This window comes from Schistocerca piceifrons, chromosome 1, assembly GCF_021461385.2.
Source record: "Schistocerca piceifrons isolate TAMUIC-IGC-003096 chromosome 1, iqSchPice1.1, whole genome shotgun sequence".
In the NCBI taxonomy this organism is placed as follows: Eukaryota; Metazoa; Arthropoda; class Insecta; order Orthoptera; family Acrididae; genus Schistocerca; species Schistocerca piceifrons.
In genome coordinates, this window is record NC_060138.1 from 493,363,685 (window position 1) to 493,381,142 (window position 17,458).

General features: G+C 36.5%; 2 protein-coding genes across 6 annotated transcripts in view; one reads left to right on the forward strand and one right to left on the reverse strand.

The window, feature by feature from the left end:
- Positions 1-5,013: 5,013 nt before the first annotated feature.
- The window catches only part of LOC124795643 (WD repeat-containing protein 5), a 34,729-nt gene continuing 22,284 nt past the window's right edge, over positions 5,014-17,458 (forward strand). The window contains exons 1-2 of one of the 3 annotated variants that reach the window (XM_047259719.1): positions 5,070-5,233; positions 5,743-6,917. In XM_047259719.1, coding sequence (XP_047115675.1) covers positions 5,797-6,822 — 1,026 coding nt within the window. In that variant the 5' untranslated portion in view covers positions 5,070-5,233; positions 5,743-5,796 and the 3' untranslated portion in view covers positions 6,823-6,917. Of the gene's footprint in view, positions 5,234-5,377; positions 5,536-5,742; positions 6,918-17,458 lie in introns of those variants that run through there. The other 2 variants (XM_047259726.1, XR_007016724.1) reach the window with 2 other exon arrangements.
- LOC124795619 (histone-lysine N-trimethyltransferase SMYD5) overlaps positions 13,847-17,458 on the reverse strand; it is a 76,224-nt gene continuing 72,612 nt past the window's right edge. For all 3 annotated transcript variants that reach the window (XM_047259701.1, XM_047259709.1, XM_047259694.1), the window contains exon 10: positions 13,847-14,286. In XM_047259701.1, the coding sequence (XP_047115657.1) occupies positions 14,109-14,286 (178 nt within the window). In that variant the 3' untranslated portion in view covers positions 13,847-14,108. The remainder of the gene's footprint in view (positions 14,287-17,458) is intronic.

The window sequence follows — 17,458 nt, forward strand, 5'->3', positions numbered from 1 at the left end:
CCGCTCTAGCAGCAGTTCGTCGTAGTTCGCTGGAGCAACGAAGGCTACCTAGAGGCCATTTTCAAGGATTGTACCACAGATGCACATAATTATAAGCCTGTATCGCTGATTTCAATCTGTTGTAGAGTTGTGGAACATGTTTTATGCTCAAGAATTATGACGTTTTTAGAGAATGAAAATCTCCTCTATAAAAATGAGCGTGGACTTCTATAACAGAGATCTTGCGAAACTCAGCTCGCTCTGTTCCTCCATAAGATCCATAGCACTAAAGACAACAGCGCTCATGTTTATGCCGTGTTGCTTGACTTCAGGAAGGCATATGACACCATTCTTCCCTGCTGTCTAGTGAAAAAAATACGAACTTTGCAAGTATCGGACCAGTCTTCCTTGCAGATGGAACTCAACACATCGCTCTTAGCAGAACAAAATCTACAAATGCTAAGGTAATTTCCAGAGTACCCTAAGGAAGTGTGATAGGACCATTACTGTTCACAATATATATATATATATATATATATATATATATATATATATATATATATATAAAAATGATCTACCAGAAAGCTCTTTAAGAATGCTCACAGATGATGTGGTTGTCTATAAGAAAGTAGCAGTGGTAGAAGGCAGTGTCTATTTGAAAATGACCTACAGAATATTGATGAATGGTACAGTCTCTTGAATGTAAATAAATGTAACATATTGCACCTACATAGGAAAATGGGGGGAGGGGGTTGTTTGGGTGGACGAGACCAAGCAGGGAAGTCATCAATCTCATCGGATAAGGGAAGGATGGGGAAGGAAGTCGGCCTTGCCCTTTCAAAGGAACCATCCTGGCCTTTGCCTGGAGCGATTTAGGGAAATCACGGAAAACCTAAATCAGGATGGCCGGTCGCGGGATTGAACAGTCGTCCTCCCGAATGCGAGTCCAGTGTGCTAACCACTGCGCCACCTCAGGAAGATAAAGCCGCTTTTGTACAACTACAGTATTGGTGAGTAACTGCTGGAAACATATATACGATAAAATATCTACGCATAACCATGCAGAGCGATCTTAAGTGGAATGACAACACAAAATAAATAGCAGGAAAAGCAGACGCCAGACTGAGATTCTTAGGAGCGATCTCAAGGAAATGGTACTGATCTGCGAAAGAAGTGGGTTACAAGGCGCTTGTTCACCTTATTCTTGAGTACTATTCATCAATATGGGGCCCTTAGCAGGTACAACTGATAGAAGAGATAGAAAGATAGAAAAGATCTAGCGAAGAGCGGCGTGTTTCGTCACAGGGTCGTTTAATGGGCGCGCGAGCGTTACAGAGATGTTCAACGATGTACAGTGGCGGTCGCTACAAGAGACACATTGTGCTTTATGGAGAGTTTTAGTTTTGTAATTTCGAGAGTGTACTTTCCAGATAGAGTCGGACAACATATTACTTCCTCCCACATACATCTCGCGAAATGACCACGATGAAAAAATTCTAGAAATGAGAGCTAATACAGAGGCTTACAGAAAATCATTCTGTCCACGCGCCATTCAAGGAAGGAGACATCAGTTAGTGGTAACAAAAGTATTCTCCGCCACATACCGTCTGTTGGCTTGTAGAATTTGATGTAGATAAAGATTCCAAGAGCCAGTAGAAAAACAGTATTGACTGACTAAGAGAGTTGTAGAAACTGCAGCTGCCTTTATCTGTAAGATCGTGGTGTGCCACAAAAGATGTAAATGGCATCTTGAAAACTTCAGGTGACGAAGTTTCTGATCGAAGGATTAGGTAAGAACTTTCTGAAACTGGCTTGTTAGCGAAGACTCCGAGAAGGAATAAGATGCAGAGGCAGAAATGCATGTAACAGGCATTTGCACTCTACTAGACTGAGCTAGAATAATTTGGCATGGCAACTAAGAACTTTACGGTCGCGCTTGAGAAATCATGGTTTCACGACAGAATCCGAGTAACAAGAGGCAACTTCAAGAGGCCGCCTTCAATTCATGGTTCAGAGTGATCAAATCAGAAGAGGTCTGGCTTCTGGTAGACTTAATGCTACACAGAATCGAGGCAGTGATTAAATCGAATAGATAGCCCATGAAGTACTTAGAAACATCCCGGTATCTTTTGTACCATATAATTTTTAACTTTCTAAAACTGTAGGATGGTAGGTATTTTCTTTGGTTTTTAGTCATATTTAAATAAATTTTTATATTTTAACTCAAATTTTCAAACAATAGATATTAGGATACGTTCCCTGAAAATTTGTAATGAATTGTAATGTATAATTCAACTAAAACAAAGTCCTGAATGAAATACTCAGTGAATCTATGCAAAGTCCTCGATATTAAATGCCATTGCTATGTAGTTTATTTTATTTATTTGTTTATTCATCCACAGACAGATTTCTTTGTATCAATATCATCACCACACATGCACATTATATATATATATAATGTGTGTGTGTGTGTGTGTGTGTACATACATATATAACTTATCGCTGAATTAAATAATACAGCAAGAGCCTGCTTCAAACAAGAGAAATATATCATAAGACTCCTCTGTTAATACACCTTGGATTGTGTGGAATAAATTACAAACTACAGTGTGTTGTGTTGCTTAAAGCATACTCCATCCTCTTTGTCTACTTTATAATTGGTCAGCCTCGTTATTTATTTGTAATTATTTTATGTTTTGTGAGATCTTTAATGGAGAAAAGACTATTTTTAGTAAATATTCTTTAAGCCATGTTTTCAATTTAAGGAGTGTTTTATGTTTTCCATCTCTTTTGGAAGTTTATATATATCTTGACTCGTTAGTAAAACATAGTGATCTCATTCTTTACACTATTCATTCATCTAGGTACAATTGATTGCTGTATCTGGTTTCATGATCAAGTATGGGTCTGTTTTCTGCATATTGCTCAATGTTTTTTCGGTATTAAAACTGCAGTCTGAAATATGTATTCACTTAAAACTGTCACAATACCTCATTTTATGAATAGCACAATGCAGTGGGCACTTTTGTGACTGTTGTTTATTATTCTGATGACTCGTTTTTGAAATTTGAACACATTTTCCCCATTCTGAGCGTTTGCACCCCAGAATACTAACCCATAAGTGATGATAGAATGTATGTGTGCATAGTATGTTGCTTTCAGGCATGAGATAGTACACATTGTGGTTGATATTCGTAAGGCAGAGTTTTTTGTACTAATTCTTTTTTTAAGTACTTTGAAACATACATTCCATTTTAATTGCTGATGAACACACATACCTAAAAATTTTGTGCCAGCAACACACTCTATGGTTTGTATTGTATTGTATTGGATTTTTTTATTTATGTGGAAGTTCATGTTATTAATCTTTTCCACATTACGAATTATTTTGTTATTATTTGACCATTTGCTGCTCACCACAAGTGCCTTTCCAGCTATTACTTTCAACAATTTTGTGTCCTATCTCTAATCATTATATTGTTGTCATTGGCAAACAACAAATGGTTCAAATGGCTCTGAGCACTATGGGACTCAACTGCTGAGGTCATTAGTCCCCTAGAACTTAGAACTAGTTAAACCTAACTAACCTAAGGACATCACAAACATCCATGCCCGAGGCAGGATTCGAACCTGCAACTGTAGCAGTCTTGCGGTTCCAGACTGCAGCGCCTTTAACCGCACGGCCACTTCGGCCGGCGGCAAACAACACATTTCATCCTTGCTTGACCTACATTGGGAAGTCATCGATGTAATTGAGAATCAGTATTGGAAATAACATATTCCCTTGAGAGACTCCAATGTTCAAATATTCTTGTTCTGAAAAATGTCTCACTGATTGAGGTGGCGGAATGGTTAGCACACTGGACTAGCATTCGGGAGGACAATGGTTCAAACCTGCCTCCAGTGACCCTGATTTTGGTTTTCTGTGATTTCCCTAAATCGATTAATGCAAGTTCCTGTATGGTTCGTTTGAAAGGGCACAGTCAACTTCCTTCCCCATCCTTCCATAATCTGAAGAGATCGATGTCCTTGCTGTTCCGTCCCCTCCCCCACCCCAATCAACCAACCAAAAATGTTTCATCATATAATTTGACTCACTGAAATTTGGGATATATCTACCTCTTCACTCCATCTTCTAGGTAAGACCTAGACCATTGACTTGCCACCCCCCTATTCCCAGTGCTTCAAGTTTATCTAGAAGTATTTCGTGATCAACTGTGTGAAATGCTTTATTGAGTTCTAGGAAAATGCCTGTTACTTATACTCGTTTATATAGAGGTCCTAAAATTACTTTTGTAAATGTTACTGTAGTAGTTTCTTTTCCTTTTCGGACCCAAAACCATACTGTTCTTTGTACTGAAGTTGGTACTCATCTAAATAATCCAAGTCTGCTCTTCATAAGAGTTTCTGTTATATTTGAAAAGGAAGGCAATAATACCACTAGTCTGCAATCCTCTGTGCTTTCTATATCACCTTTTCTATGTATGGAAAGAACTTTTATACAATTTAGGTAACCAAGGAAGCAACCTGATGAGAATGACTCATTTATAGTGTCAGTTAGGGGTGCTCTTATGCTGCTAATGCAGTCATTTAGTAGTCACATTTAAATTCAACTAGACCTATTGACTGTTTACTCTTTAATTCATGTACACTCCTACTATTAGATTATATGTAGCGTCCTTTTCCTTCCAATAGATATAGATACTGACGAGATCCTTCACGATGTACGACAAGTCGGAAAAACAATAATGAACAATAAATATTTACAATAAAAACAAATATCCTCATTTACCTTCCACAGATCCCAAGTAAAATGGCCTTGTGGATGTCCTGCAACTCAAGAAAAAGGTCTTAATACATATTTTCATTTAAAAGGTAAGAAATAACTCGTCTCAAAACATGTAAATGTTAAACAAATTCAGGTTCGTGTCATGATTCATGCATTATCAAATGAAAAAAAATCAATTTACAACACCATTTCGAAAACGAAGCCCTGTACAAGCACTGTTGCCACTACTGTAGAGGTCACTGATGACAGATTGTTCAGCAATAATTAATGTTGACCAAAGAGATACTATTGACAGTCGAGTCAGAGAGGTATAAACTGGTAAACAAAAGTTTCAAATACAAAACAAAAAAGTGCTCCAGAAAGCGCGAATAGTGATGACGAAAGTTTCAAATACAAAACAATGCTCCAGAAGGCGCGAATAGTGCCTGATAATTTAAGTCTGGATGAAATGTGGTTTTTTGCAATGTGAGTGCATGTCAGAACTGTGTAATTTCACGTCTATAGCATTAAAATTTCCATAAATGTATGATATCTCCCTATGTACATTTTATAACCCAAGCTGATTTCCAATTGTATTTGTCAAATCTCTGGTGGTGTGTTTAACCTTGTTATGTTCAAATTGCTCTGGTCTACGTATTCTCGATGTTTAACTGGATATAGATTAAAAACTGGAGAATGTATGTGACAGAATTGACGTTTATTTGCTAAAGCGTTTTTACGTACCGTACAATTGGTATACGTCTTCAGTATAAGATATTGCAGTGATGGTAAGTTATTTTTGCGCGGACAGTTTTCCATGCTATCATAGTAAATGTAAGAGTTTTTACCGTTTTGCGCATTATATGAAGGTGAAACATACCTATTCACAGACGTACTCGATACTGGAGTTGTTATGTTGATAAGGATGCATTCGAAATGTGAACTCTTGTCAAAAAACATTGTTTCAGAGCTAACTCTTTTTTTTTTTCTCCCAGGACTGACTATGCTGACGTTGGTGTAGTATCTTGAATGATGCTAAGATCCTCATTATGATACCACTTGGATCAAATCCGAACAGTGCCCAAAATGGGTCGGGCAATCAGTCTACGCCAGCACCAGTCAGCAAATCCGGTAGTGCCACCACGAAGACGGGGTCATCTGTAAGGCCAAATTACGCCCTCAAATTTACATTGGCAGGACACACAAAAGCTGTTTCGTCAGTGAAATTTAGTCCGAATGGTGAATGGCTTGCCAGCTCATCTGCTGACAAATTAATAAAAATTTGGGGAGCGTATGATGGGAAGTTTGAAAAAACTGTTTCCGGTCACAAGCTTGGAATTTCAGATGTTTCATGGTCAAGTGACAGTCGTTTGCTAGTAAGTGCCTCTGATGATAAAACTTTAAAAATTTGGGAATTAAGTTCTGGAAAATGTTTGAAGACTCTTAAGGGACATAGCAATTATGTGTTTTGCTGCAATTTCAATCCACAGTCTAATTTGATAGTTTCTGGCTCATTTGATGAAAGTGTTCGTATTTGGGATGTAAGGACTGGGAAATGTCTGAAAACACTGCCTGCCCATTCTGACCCTGTTAGTGCTGTACATTTCAACAGGGATGGTTCTCTAATTGTATCAAGTAGCTATGATGGCCTCTGTCGCATCTGGGATACAGCCTCAGGACAGTGCTTAAAGACACTAATTGATGATGATAACCCTCCTGTTTCATTTGTCAAATTTTCACCAAATGGTAAATATATTCTTGCTGCAACATTGGACAGTACGCTTAAGCTTTGGGACTATAGCAAAGGAAAATGTCTTAAGACATACACAGGACATAAAAATGAGAAGTACTGTATATTTGCAAATTTTTCTGTTACTGGTGGCAAATGGATTGTGTCTGGCTCTGAAGATAATATGGTCTACATCTGGAATCTCCAGACAAAAGAAATTGTCCAGAAGCTCCAGGGTCATACAGACATAGTTTTGTGCACAGGTTGCCATCCTACAGAGAACATTATAGCTTCTGCTGCTTTGGAGAATGATAAAACAATAAAACTGTGGAAAAGTGATTCATAGTGTAAAGTCTTCCCATGCTTTATCATCACTTTTGGACATTAAAATGTACTTGTATTATTTTTACAACTAGACAATTAAAAGTTATTGAGAAGATAGCTTGTAGAATTAATGTGTTATTTGTATACCCTTTACTGTGCTGCTCTCCCCCTTTTTCTCTCCTAAACCATTCTTTAAAGTGTACAGCTTATTTACTCTTCATATTGATTCATTAGTTTGTGGATGTAAGCAAATTTGTGTATTGTCACTGTCTTCATTTCCTCATAACTTTTTCTCATACAGAAGTACTCTTCATTATGTGGTTGTAGAAGATATTACTGACTGTGCAAGTTGCGACACTGAATTATTTCTTCCAATAGGAAAGTTATAGGCTGTGACACTTTCTGTAAGGTTGTATGCATTAACACATTACTTGCTAATCAATGTGATTCAAAGGGGTAAGAGGCTTAACATTCTATTATTTATTTTTTGAAAACTTCATGAATAGTAATATTTTGTATTAGATTTTAAGTTATATATTTAAATCATTTTTGTGATCAGCTGTAATGTTGCAACACGTATGTTGTACGACACTGGTACATTGAATAAAAGGTACATTTCTAATTAGAACCATAGTCAGACCTTACTTTTTCAGTCAGTTGCAACATGTAGATTAAATATGTTGGAAAGAAAAATTGGCATACTGAAAATAACCAATTAATGTTGTATGTACAGGGATTTAGCCTGTGATTTTAGAGAAATTATTTTGCTACCTTCATGGTTCTTCTTTTATCTTGTTGACAGATTTTAGTTTTCAAATTTTTGTTGTTGCTTTATGTTTTTATTTCCTTTCTTTCTCCATTTTATGTATTTAAATAACATGTGTTGTTTCTTTTTCATCGTTACACACTTGTTACCGTCAGTATTACTGTTTCTATCCTGTTTATGCTCTATCTACATTCAATTTCCATTGGGATATTTTACGTTTGCGACTATGTTTGTCTTTGTAATTAGCTGTTCATTCTGTAGCCGCTGTCACTTTTAGTGCATGTTTGTTTGCTGCAGAATAAATTGTTCTGCAGTTATGTTCAGTATTTCAGTCTCCTGAAGACAAATACATTAAAACTGCAATGAGTCAAAATGAAAGCTTCAAACACAAGGAGAGAATTTTATTTTTGCTGTAGGTTTGTTGCACGTCTTTATGTTTGTGCGCTTGCTAAGAGTCATGTTCTAGGGGGTTCTGTCTTGTGGAACAATTGTCAGTGAAGAGTTTCTCTTGTATCCCAAGGTGTTGGCCTTCTGCATCATTCTTTGTTCTCTCCTCCTCCAATTCTGCCAGATCTTGTGGACACTGATTTAAAATGTAGGCTGCTACGTACCACTGTAACCTCTTTCTGTTCTTGATCATTTCCCCTGATTGTCAGTTCTGATAAGTACTTATCCATTATCCACAGAGGATATACACGTCCCTCTCTCTCTTTCTCTGTCTCTCTCCCTGGATGCCAATAGCAATCCAGTGTGATTACAACTGGTATCTGGTGGGGTCAGATTTCAGTGTTCGAGAAACCTGAACTCATAGAATCTAAATATGTCTTTAGGAGTTGCTAGATGAGTATCAGTGTAAATTATCCCCTGAAAATCATCAGATATTCAAAATGCTCAGAGTTCAACATTTCTGAAATTGCCCTCTGTAAATTTTCAAAACTTCTTGAGGATGAGGTTCAGCAGAATAAGGTGAGAGCATCTCATTTCTGAATTACTGCAAGTAATGACGTCTGCAAATACAGGATCTGGCAAAATGACCTCCCATATTTCAAATGGGACTAACAAACAAAAAAGATGCAGGCAAAAAAACTTTTTTGTGAACAACAAATAGATCAATTTTCGTTCATTGGTTTTAGAAATTATATCCGTAAGTGGTGTCCTCCATTGTTGAGACTCTGAAAAAGCCTTTCCCAGAAGTTATCCATAGTTAGTTATGTCATTTCCAATAGAATGGTAGCCACTTCCTGGGTGATACCTCCTTAACTGCTTGCAGGTTTGCGGGGTGATATTTGTACACTTGGACCTGTAAGTGTCCCCTAAGAAAAAAGTCAACAGGTGATCAATCATGTAACCTTGGTGACCAGGCACCATCTTGTCACGAAGAGAGAACACATCCAAGAAACAAATGGCTCTAAATTTATAGAGAATGTGAAGAAGTGTGAATTGTCACTATGTCTTGTTGGAACCAGACTCGTCCCTCTTCGTGGGCCCCAACGAACTGGTTCAACTTAGGCCAGAGGAAGATCTCTATCCTGTGACAGTAGCGATTTGAATTACCTGTCACCATTACACCATCATCTTAAAAAAAAAATAGGCCTCTCATACCAGATTCACCAGTGACACGCCAAGCCATCACATGGTGACTATGAACGGGTCTTTGTTGAAGTACCTGATGGATTCCTGCTGCCAAATAGGGGTAATTTTGTAAGTTTACAGTACATGACAAGTGGAAATGGGCCTCATCAGAAGAAACTGAAACAGCACCAGGGAGAATGTTCTGAAGAATTTCCTCATACACAGCTCTGCGAGTTTCAAAATATCTCTCACTTAGTTATTGGGTAACCATCATTTGGTATGGGTGCACGTGAAGATCTTTGTGCAGGATTCTTCTTACACTCCTCTCAAATAATCCCCAGGGCAGCTGCATGTTTAAGTGCTGAATGCTTTGGAGATTGCTTGCTGGTTGCTCTTAACATGGCCCGCACTTTCTGACGTTGTTACAGTTCGAGGTCGGCCATTAGATTTTCTTTGGTGCAGAACCTGGTGCTCGTGATACCCAAATTCAAATAGTTTTTCTTTTTTTTTTCTATCAGAAACAGAATCATGTCAGTCACGTTCAAACGGAATATAAAATGCTTGCTGAGTAGCAATTCTCAGAACCACCATTATGAAAATACTCCTCTACAAAAACACACGATCCTCACCTAGCCAAGTGATTGCACCTACTGAAAATGGCATGTACATTGCTATCGATCAATACACCCCTATACCTGAGTACCTCCACTACAACTCAAACAGCACCCTCTCCAAATATGGAAGGGATTTTTGCTGGACCCTGCACTTGGAGAACAATGGTATATTGTGTTGACAATATGTCATAGAATTCTTAGCTACTAGAAAAGCCAAGCTAGAGAATATAGTTAGAGACACCCCTAACCAACATAATGTCCAGTCTGAAGCTCATGACACATATCTCATCTGTTCAAAATTAAGACAGGGGTAAGACAAGGCAAAGAGGGAGAGAGAATTTGAAACTCAGAACTGAAGAGTCAGATAATAAATGTACTTGGCATTGGAAGCAAGTTGGGAGGAATTATAGTCAAGTGCCTGGCATTTGTTGCTAATATTGCAGTATTATCAGAAAACCGTGTAAAAAAGTACCAGTCACCCTCTTAGAAAAGAATGGATTCCAAACAGTATGCAAGACCTCAGTTGAAAATAACCAAATTTATCTCATACAAGTACTAAAGTTACTTGAAACAGAGATTAGACAGTGAAACGTTCAAGAGGTTTAAGAACCTTTGGGAGACTATACAAGGGACTGGATTTGATGAGGTAGCTGTTGAGGATCAAATTGTAGAAGTTGAAAGGGCATACAGATTGATCAAAAATCTACTATACATAGGTCATCTTCAGAAGCGTCAAAATTAAGCACTACAGTACCATCGTCAAAACAATCTCTGTTTGCCAATAAATGCCTCTTGATGAACTATGGCCTGTAGGAGATATAGGTTTCTAAGAAAGAAAGTAGGTGCAAACTGGGGTGAAGTTGGTTAGAAATTGCGAAAAAAGAGTCCATCGGAATGTGGAAAATATTGGAGATGATGCAGAGATTGCAGACACCTGTACAGAATGAATGAAAATGGATATACAACTATTTCTGGAAGGAAGAGACATGCTATATGGAAGTTGGTAAAATTTACAAAAGTGTGGTTGGCTAGGGTGAATTTTATTGTGCCTCTTTGTAGAGCCAGTTCACTATTACGTAAATTGCTACAGTTCCTGACAACTATGAGTTAATCTCACTTGTTCGTACATAGTTTGTAGTGCACGCGCACACACACACACACACACACACACACACACACACACACACACAAAATGTGTCTGTGTTTAACCCTGCTGCTTTCCTAGGTCTTCTTCCTCTCTGCAGTCATATTGCCACTGTAGTCAATTGCTTCTGAAAATATTACTTTCTACTACTATGCTTGTATCGCATAATATTCTGTAATTAAAGGACCAAACATGTTCAAAAGAGGGTCAATGATGTTGGTGTAAGGAATGTGGTGATAAATGAAGCAGCCAATTTTGAAAACATCACCATGTACAGTTTGCTGCATCTAGTTATTGTCTTTGCTTTTAGAAATTAGTGTGTGAATAGGAACCCAGTATATCGACAGCCATAAGGAGTGAACCGTTACAGCAGGAATAAGTTGCATCACATTTTCTACTTACAGCTTACAAAAATAGTCCTTGCTATGTATAGTGAGCTTCTATTTTCAAAGGAGTGGGATGTAATACCTGCACTCGAACAGGAGCTGCTTCCTCACTCACTCAACCAATAAGAAACTGAAAAAGTGCATCATTATGAGAAATCAGTATTCAGACTTAGGAAACAGAGATCTGAAGAAATGGTTCTCATGCTGTGGAAGATAATATTGAACCGATGAAAGGAATTTGGAATGATCTACCTGTTTGTTGAGGTGAAATGAAATAATCACATAGGTTTAGACGTACGTAAAGCAGAGAGAAGACTTACGCTCATTGTTAGTATGCTGGGGAAATGCAGTATGTCTATAACCCATTCTAAAATATTATTCACATATATGGGACTAACACCAAATACTATTAACTTGGGACACTGAACATATTGAAAGAAGGGCAGCACAAGTAGTGATGTGTTTGTTTAACCCACGGACATGATGAAAATACTGAACTGGCAGATGCTTGAATATAAATGTTAATTATCCTGCGAAAGGCTGCTTACAACGTTACTATGAGTCAGGAATCTACAACTGCTCTACAACCCTTTACATATTGCTGCAGCAGGGACTGTAAAGACAATATTAAGAGTAATTATGACATGTACAAATGTATTCAAGCAGTCATTCTTCCTGTGCTCCATACACAAATGGAATGAGAAGCAGCTCTAATAAGTGGCACAATAGGAAATGGGCTCCGCTCTGCACCCCACAAGTTATTTGTGGCATATTCTTAAGTTATTGATTAACTTAACGTAACCTATTATCTTCTCCATAGGGTTTCATTTCATTCCCATTTAGCTTCAGTTCCTTCTGTACCTTATTTTTATTTTGACAAAACATTCAGTGGTGCCCATATGATAGGTGTTTTTTTTTTTGGGGGGGGGGGGGGGGGGGCTGTTTGTGGAATATTTTGGAAGATGAATGATGACTTGTAAGTAGCCATAACAAAGTTCCAGTTCCAACTCTGTTAAAAGCCTGCGCAATACTGCCTTTTAAAGCATTTTCTTGAAAGAAAAACACCTGTCTACACTTTTTTTTTTTTCCTTTCCCTGAGAGCCATATCCCTTGCCGACAGGTATGGGCACCCTTGAAAACTCTGGCAAGTATTAAAGTGGTATTATTTTCAGATGTATCAGGATTAATATTAACCATAAGTATGGCATATGGTAACTTTAAAATATGATCACACTGATATGGTTATAGTTTTCTATTTTATATTTTAAAAGATTCCAGCTTCTAATAATCTAGTTTTTGCTTAATATTAATTGTATTATTATTATATTGAGTTGTTACTGTTTTTAACCCTGGGGTGATTTTATTAGTAAACTAGTGGAGAAACTTGACGTTGCCAAGGTATTACTCTATGGGTACAGTTGTGTGTCCACACTTGTACGCGACACCTTCTGGCCTTGTGCTTAATGTGTATGACATCTTATCTTGTGAACTAAGTGTTGTGCAATATTACGTTGTAGGTACATTCAGCAGTGTATGCGGCTAATACTGTCTGCAAAATAAGTTGCAAAATGGAGTTAGTAGCAACATAGTAATAAATTTAATGTCGTGCTTGATTCACGAGTTTTTTACCCATCGCGTTCCTTACGAAATATCTCCAACTATGTGACACACAATGATGTAATTTTGCACTTACATTCAGTGGTACATGCACACACAGTCTATAAAAGTGTTGTAATGCAGATAGTAATAAAAAAGTAAAAATTATGTCATGCCACATACAGTGCTTTCGCTGCATGAATGCGGAAAAGTAGTAAGCAATAAACATGTTTCCTTTCATCATGTTGTAGGGGCTGTCGGTGAGATTTTTCTTTGTCTTTTCTTAAGGTTTGAAATCACGTGCATGTTGCTAAGTGCTCTCATTCCTAGATACTGGATGAATAAAGTCTGGGAACATACACGTCATGGACTACACTTCTTTTTCACCCATATCCCACCCCTTTGATAAGTAGGTGGTTTTTATACCTACAGTGATTGTTGCCTGACAGTAAGGTATATTTATACGAAGTTTGGTTGAAATGGGTCCAGGGGTTTAGGTGGTGGTGTGAAAAAACACACACACACACACACACACATCCATTTCTATAAGATGTATGGTTGTTGGACAAAAGAAGCTGTAATGTCACCGTAAAAGACCATTTTTGCTTTTACAACATTTCTGGTGTTTTGACGCATTTGGAAAAGTACTTTCATGAGATATCCAAATAACAGTAACTCCAAAGCAACATTTACTCTTGCAGAAGCCTTTTAAAACTGTGTTACATGGTGATGCACACATTTTAAGGATGTTTTTGTCACATAAAGATCGTTCTACATTACTCTTCAAGTTCAGCATCTTGTGGGGAGGGGGGGGGGGTTCCAATTTTGGTCAGTCATGGCTCATTTAACTCTGTGGACATGTCGATTAATGGATAAGTTAAAGGCACTTGTTAGCACACGAAACACTGGAACTGACATTCTCAAACACAGTATAGAATGATTAAAAAATAAATCAGTTACACTGTGCATTTAATATAGACATATATAATTTATTTATTTTAATCTGATATAGTTTACATTCAGGTAAATTCATGTGTTGCTACAATAAAATGTATACAAATATTTCAGGTTTAACTTTAACACGTATAAAATAATAGTTTCAATACAATAACTGCTACATTGTATTTCATAGATTCTTTGTATCTGAGTGACACTTTAATGAATATATATGTTCTTCAATGAAATATATATATGCATTCTTTATGATATGAACTTGTACAAAATAGTAAATTAATCAGACTCATTTTCACAATTTATACGTTCCTCTGCTGCCTCCTCCTGCTCCTCCTCCTCCTCTTCTTCCTCTTCCTCTTCTTCTTCTTCCTCCTCTTCATCATCACTTGTAAGATCAGGATCATTAGCTTGTGCCTCACATTTACTGCAATAGCAGATAAATAGATAGTGTTCCCTGTATAAAAAGAGAAGTTATTGTTTATCTCAGATTCTGAACTAGCATGTAGATTGCTTAGTGATGGTATATCCTGCAACTTTAATATCTTGGGCTGTCAATTCAGGTATAAATAAAACCTTTTAGAGATTTTTTTTTGTTCAATCCCCTTAGCAGTGATAAATAACACATAAAATAGATATAGATAATTGGTTCTAAAATTTGCCCCAGTACACGACTAAAATGTTTTGTATGATATTTACTAAAAAAGACATTTAGGGACCCACTATTTACCGTCTTTGAATCCTCAGTTTTTAGTATAAAAATATTGTATTTTGGATAAGGCATAAAAGTTGAGGGACCGGAAAAGTAAGATTGAAGAAGCTGCCAATAACCATGATACACTTAAAGTACACATTCTAGCAATTATGTATTAGGGCATCACCATTTATGTGAAATTAATCTAGGATTTTAATGGGAGTGTTACCAACAATACGATTTCATCACTCCTGGAAATTCATTACATTCTTTTCAATGTAGCTAACATGTACAATTATGCAGACTCACAAATATATCAAAAACTTACTGTAGATAATAAAACTACTAAAGAGGTACAATTGTCACAAGAGGCTCTTATAATTCAACCTACAAACTGTAACATTTTCATACTGTCAAGTATCATACAATATAGTCTCCTGGCATGTATTTTCTGTTTCATTTCACTTTAATAATCAAACTGTATTATTCTTATGACTTGTTACTCAATGCTTCCTCTACATGACGAGGGGTTGTTTCCCTTCATGTTGTTGTTTTTATTGCACATATAAATGGCAGTCATAGATAAAACCCACAAAGACAGTACGCTTTTTTCAGAGTTAGCTGAATACCATATCTATGTCCCTATGTTCTGAATGGAAGCCTGTGAGCATTCTTTGGAGAGAAAAAATTCCACTTTCTAACAAATAAAATGTTTTGTCTCATGCACCTATGTATTATGCATCTTATCACACGCAATTTTGCTACTCAGTTACACTGATATGTCCACCGGTGCAAAATGGCTATTTTTTTTATTTTTCCACAGTGTTACTTCAAATACTGAACTCCAATTAAAGTTGTATCCGTGAACGTCATCATAATATGCAGTAGGGCCTAGTTACAAAATTATAACACCTGTTGGTTTAGAAATGCATATTTTTCACGGAGGATACTTATATTCACCAAATACAGAATTGGCAAAAAGTAAATGCAGCACAATCATACGACAGTTGTTGCTACATAGGCCTGTTAACTGTTCAGGTATGCAAGTGTAATTTATCTAAGTTTTGTATGAGTTTATCAAAAGCTGATAGCGTTGCATTTTGCCAAATGATTTTTCAGAAGTAGAACTTTAATTTTTTTTGTTCTTGTCTGTGTATATGAAGTATGGCTTTTTTTCAGTTCCTTTAGTTGATGATGGTTGAAAACACCAAAACCAGCTGAATTAAAATAATTTATACAGTTGATTGGCAAATAAAAATGTTTTTCTATAAATATTTCATTGCTCTAGCCATAGCCTACATAAATTCTAAATATTTTAGTTTTCTTGAGAGTTTCCTCCTTTCATTATCTTTTATAATATTTTGAATGTTCTAGTGCTGTAATTCTTTAGCTAAAGTTGCTGATTCTCAGTTTCAGTGTCACACTCTTCTCCTCTGATATGCAACTCTTCCCTCTTATATTTAGATATTAATCACCATTTACAGAACAACAAATTTTGCAACACAATGGATAATTCTGTATCACTCATTAACTGCTATTAGAGCAACATGCAGGAATTAATCTCTAGATATAAAAGGCAATGTCCTGACTGACTGACTGCCACCCAGCCCAAATCACTAATGAGAGAAACTTGAAATTTGGAGAAGGTGTGGATCTTATACAGTGTCATTTAAGAAGGGATTTTTCAAAAATCCCACCTTAAGGGGTTAAATAGGAGATGAAAGGTTTTTTTGGAAAAATTTTGCTATGAGGCAGTTTTAAAGCTAGAACTATGAAAATTGGTGGTATTTATCTTCTTGGCCAGAAAAAAAAAATTGGGTGAAAGTTTTATATATATATATATATATATATATATATATATATATATATATATATATATATATATATATATAAAAACAAAGATGATGTGACTTACCAAATGAAAGTGCTGGCAGGTCGACAGACACACAAACAAATACAAACATACACACAAAATTCAAGCTTTCGCAACAAACTGTTGCCTCATCAGGAAAGAGGGAAGGAGAGGGAAAGACGAAAGTATGTGGGTTTTAAGGGAGAGGGAAAAACGAAAGGATGTGGGTTTTAAGGGAAATTTTGTGTGTATGTTTGTGTCTGTCGACCTGCCAGCACTTTCATTTGGTAAGTCACATCATCTTCGTTTTTAGATATATTTTCCCTACGTGGAATGTTTCCCTCTATTATAACCACATCATGTATATACAATTATTAAAGAACTATTAACATATTTTTAAAGGTATATATGTGAACAATGGTATTTGAATGCTTGGTTAAAAATAAAAAAAAAAATACGTGTTTCATTGTTTTTGGAATTGAACCCCTAAGGGGGTGAAATAGGGAATGAGATTTTTTACGAAAATATTTTATTATGAAAGCATTTTTAAAGTTAAATTTATGAAAATCTGAATTTGGCTTCTCAGTTAGAAATAAAAAATATGATTCACTGTTTTTGGAAATTCAACTCCTATGGTGGTGAAATGGGGAGGAAAGTTTTTATGGAAATATTTCATTGTCCAAACATTTTTAAGCAGAATCTATGAAAATTTGTATTTTTGCTCCCTGTTAGAAATAAAACATACACGTAACAGTTGTTAGAAATTCAACCCCTAAGGGGGGTGAAATGTTTTATGAAAATATTTCATTGCGGAGGCATTTTAAAACTCAATCTTTGAAAACAGTGTTTGGTTTCTCTGTTAGAGATGAAGAAATACGTGTTTCACTGTTTGTGGAAATTCAACCTAGGGTCACCCAGCCCAAACTGCTAAGTATAGAAACTTGGAAGTTTGGAGAGTGTGTGGATCTTATACTGTAGGCATTGTTTAAGAAGGGACTGTCTGAAAATTCCACTCTTAAGGGGGGTGAAATTGGGGTGAATGGCTTTTTTAAAGTACATTGCTACTAAGAAAATTTTGAAGCT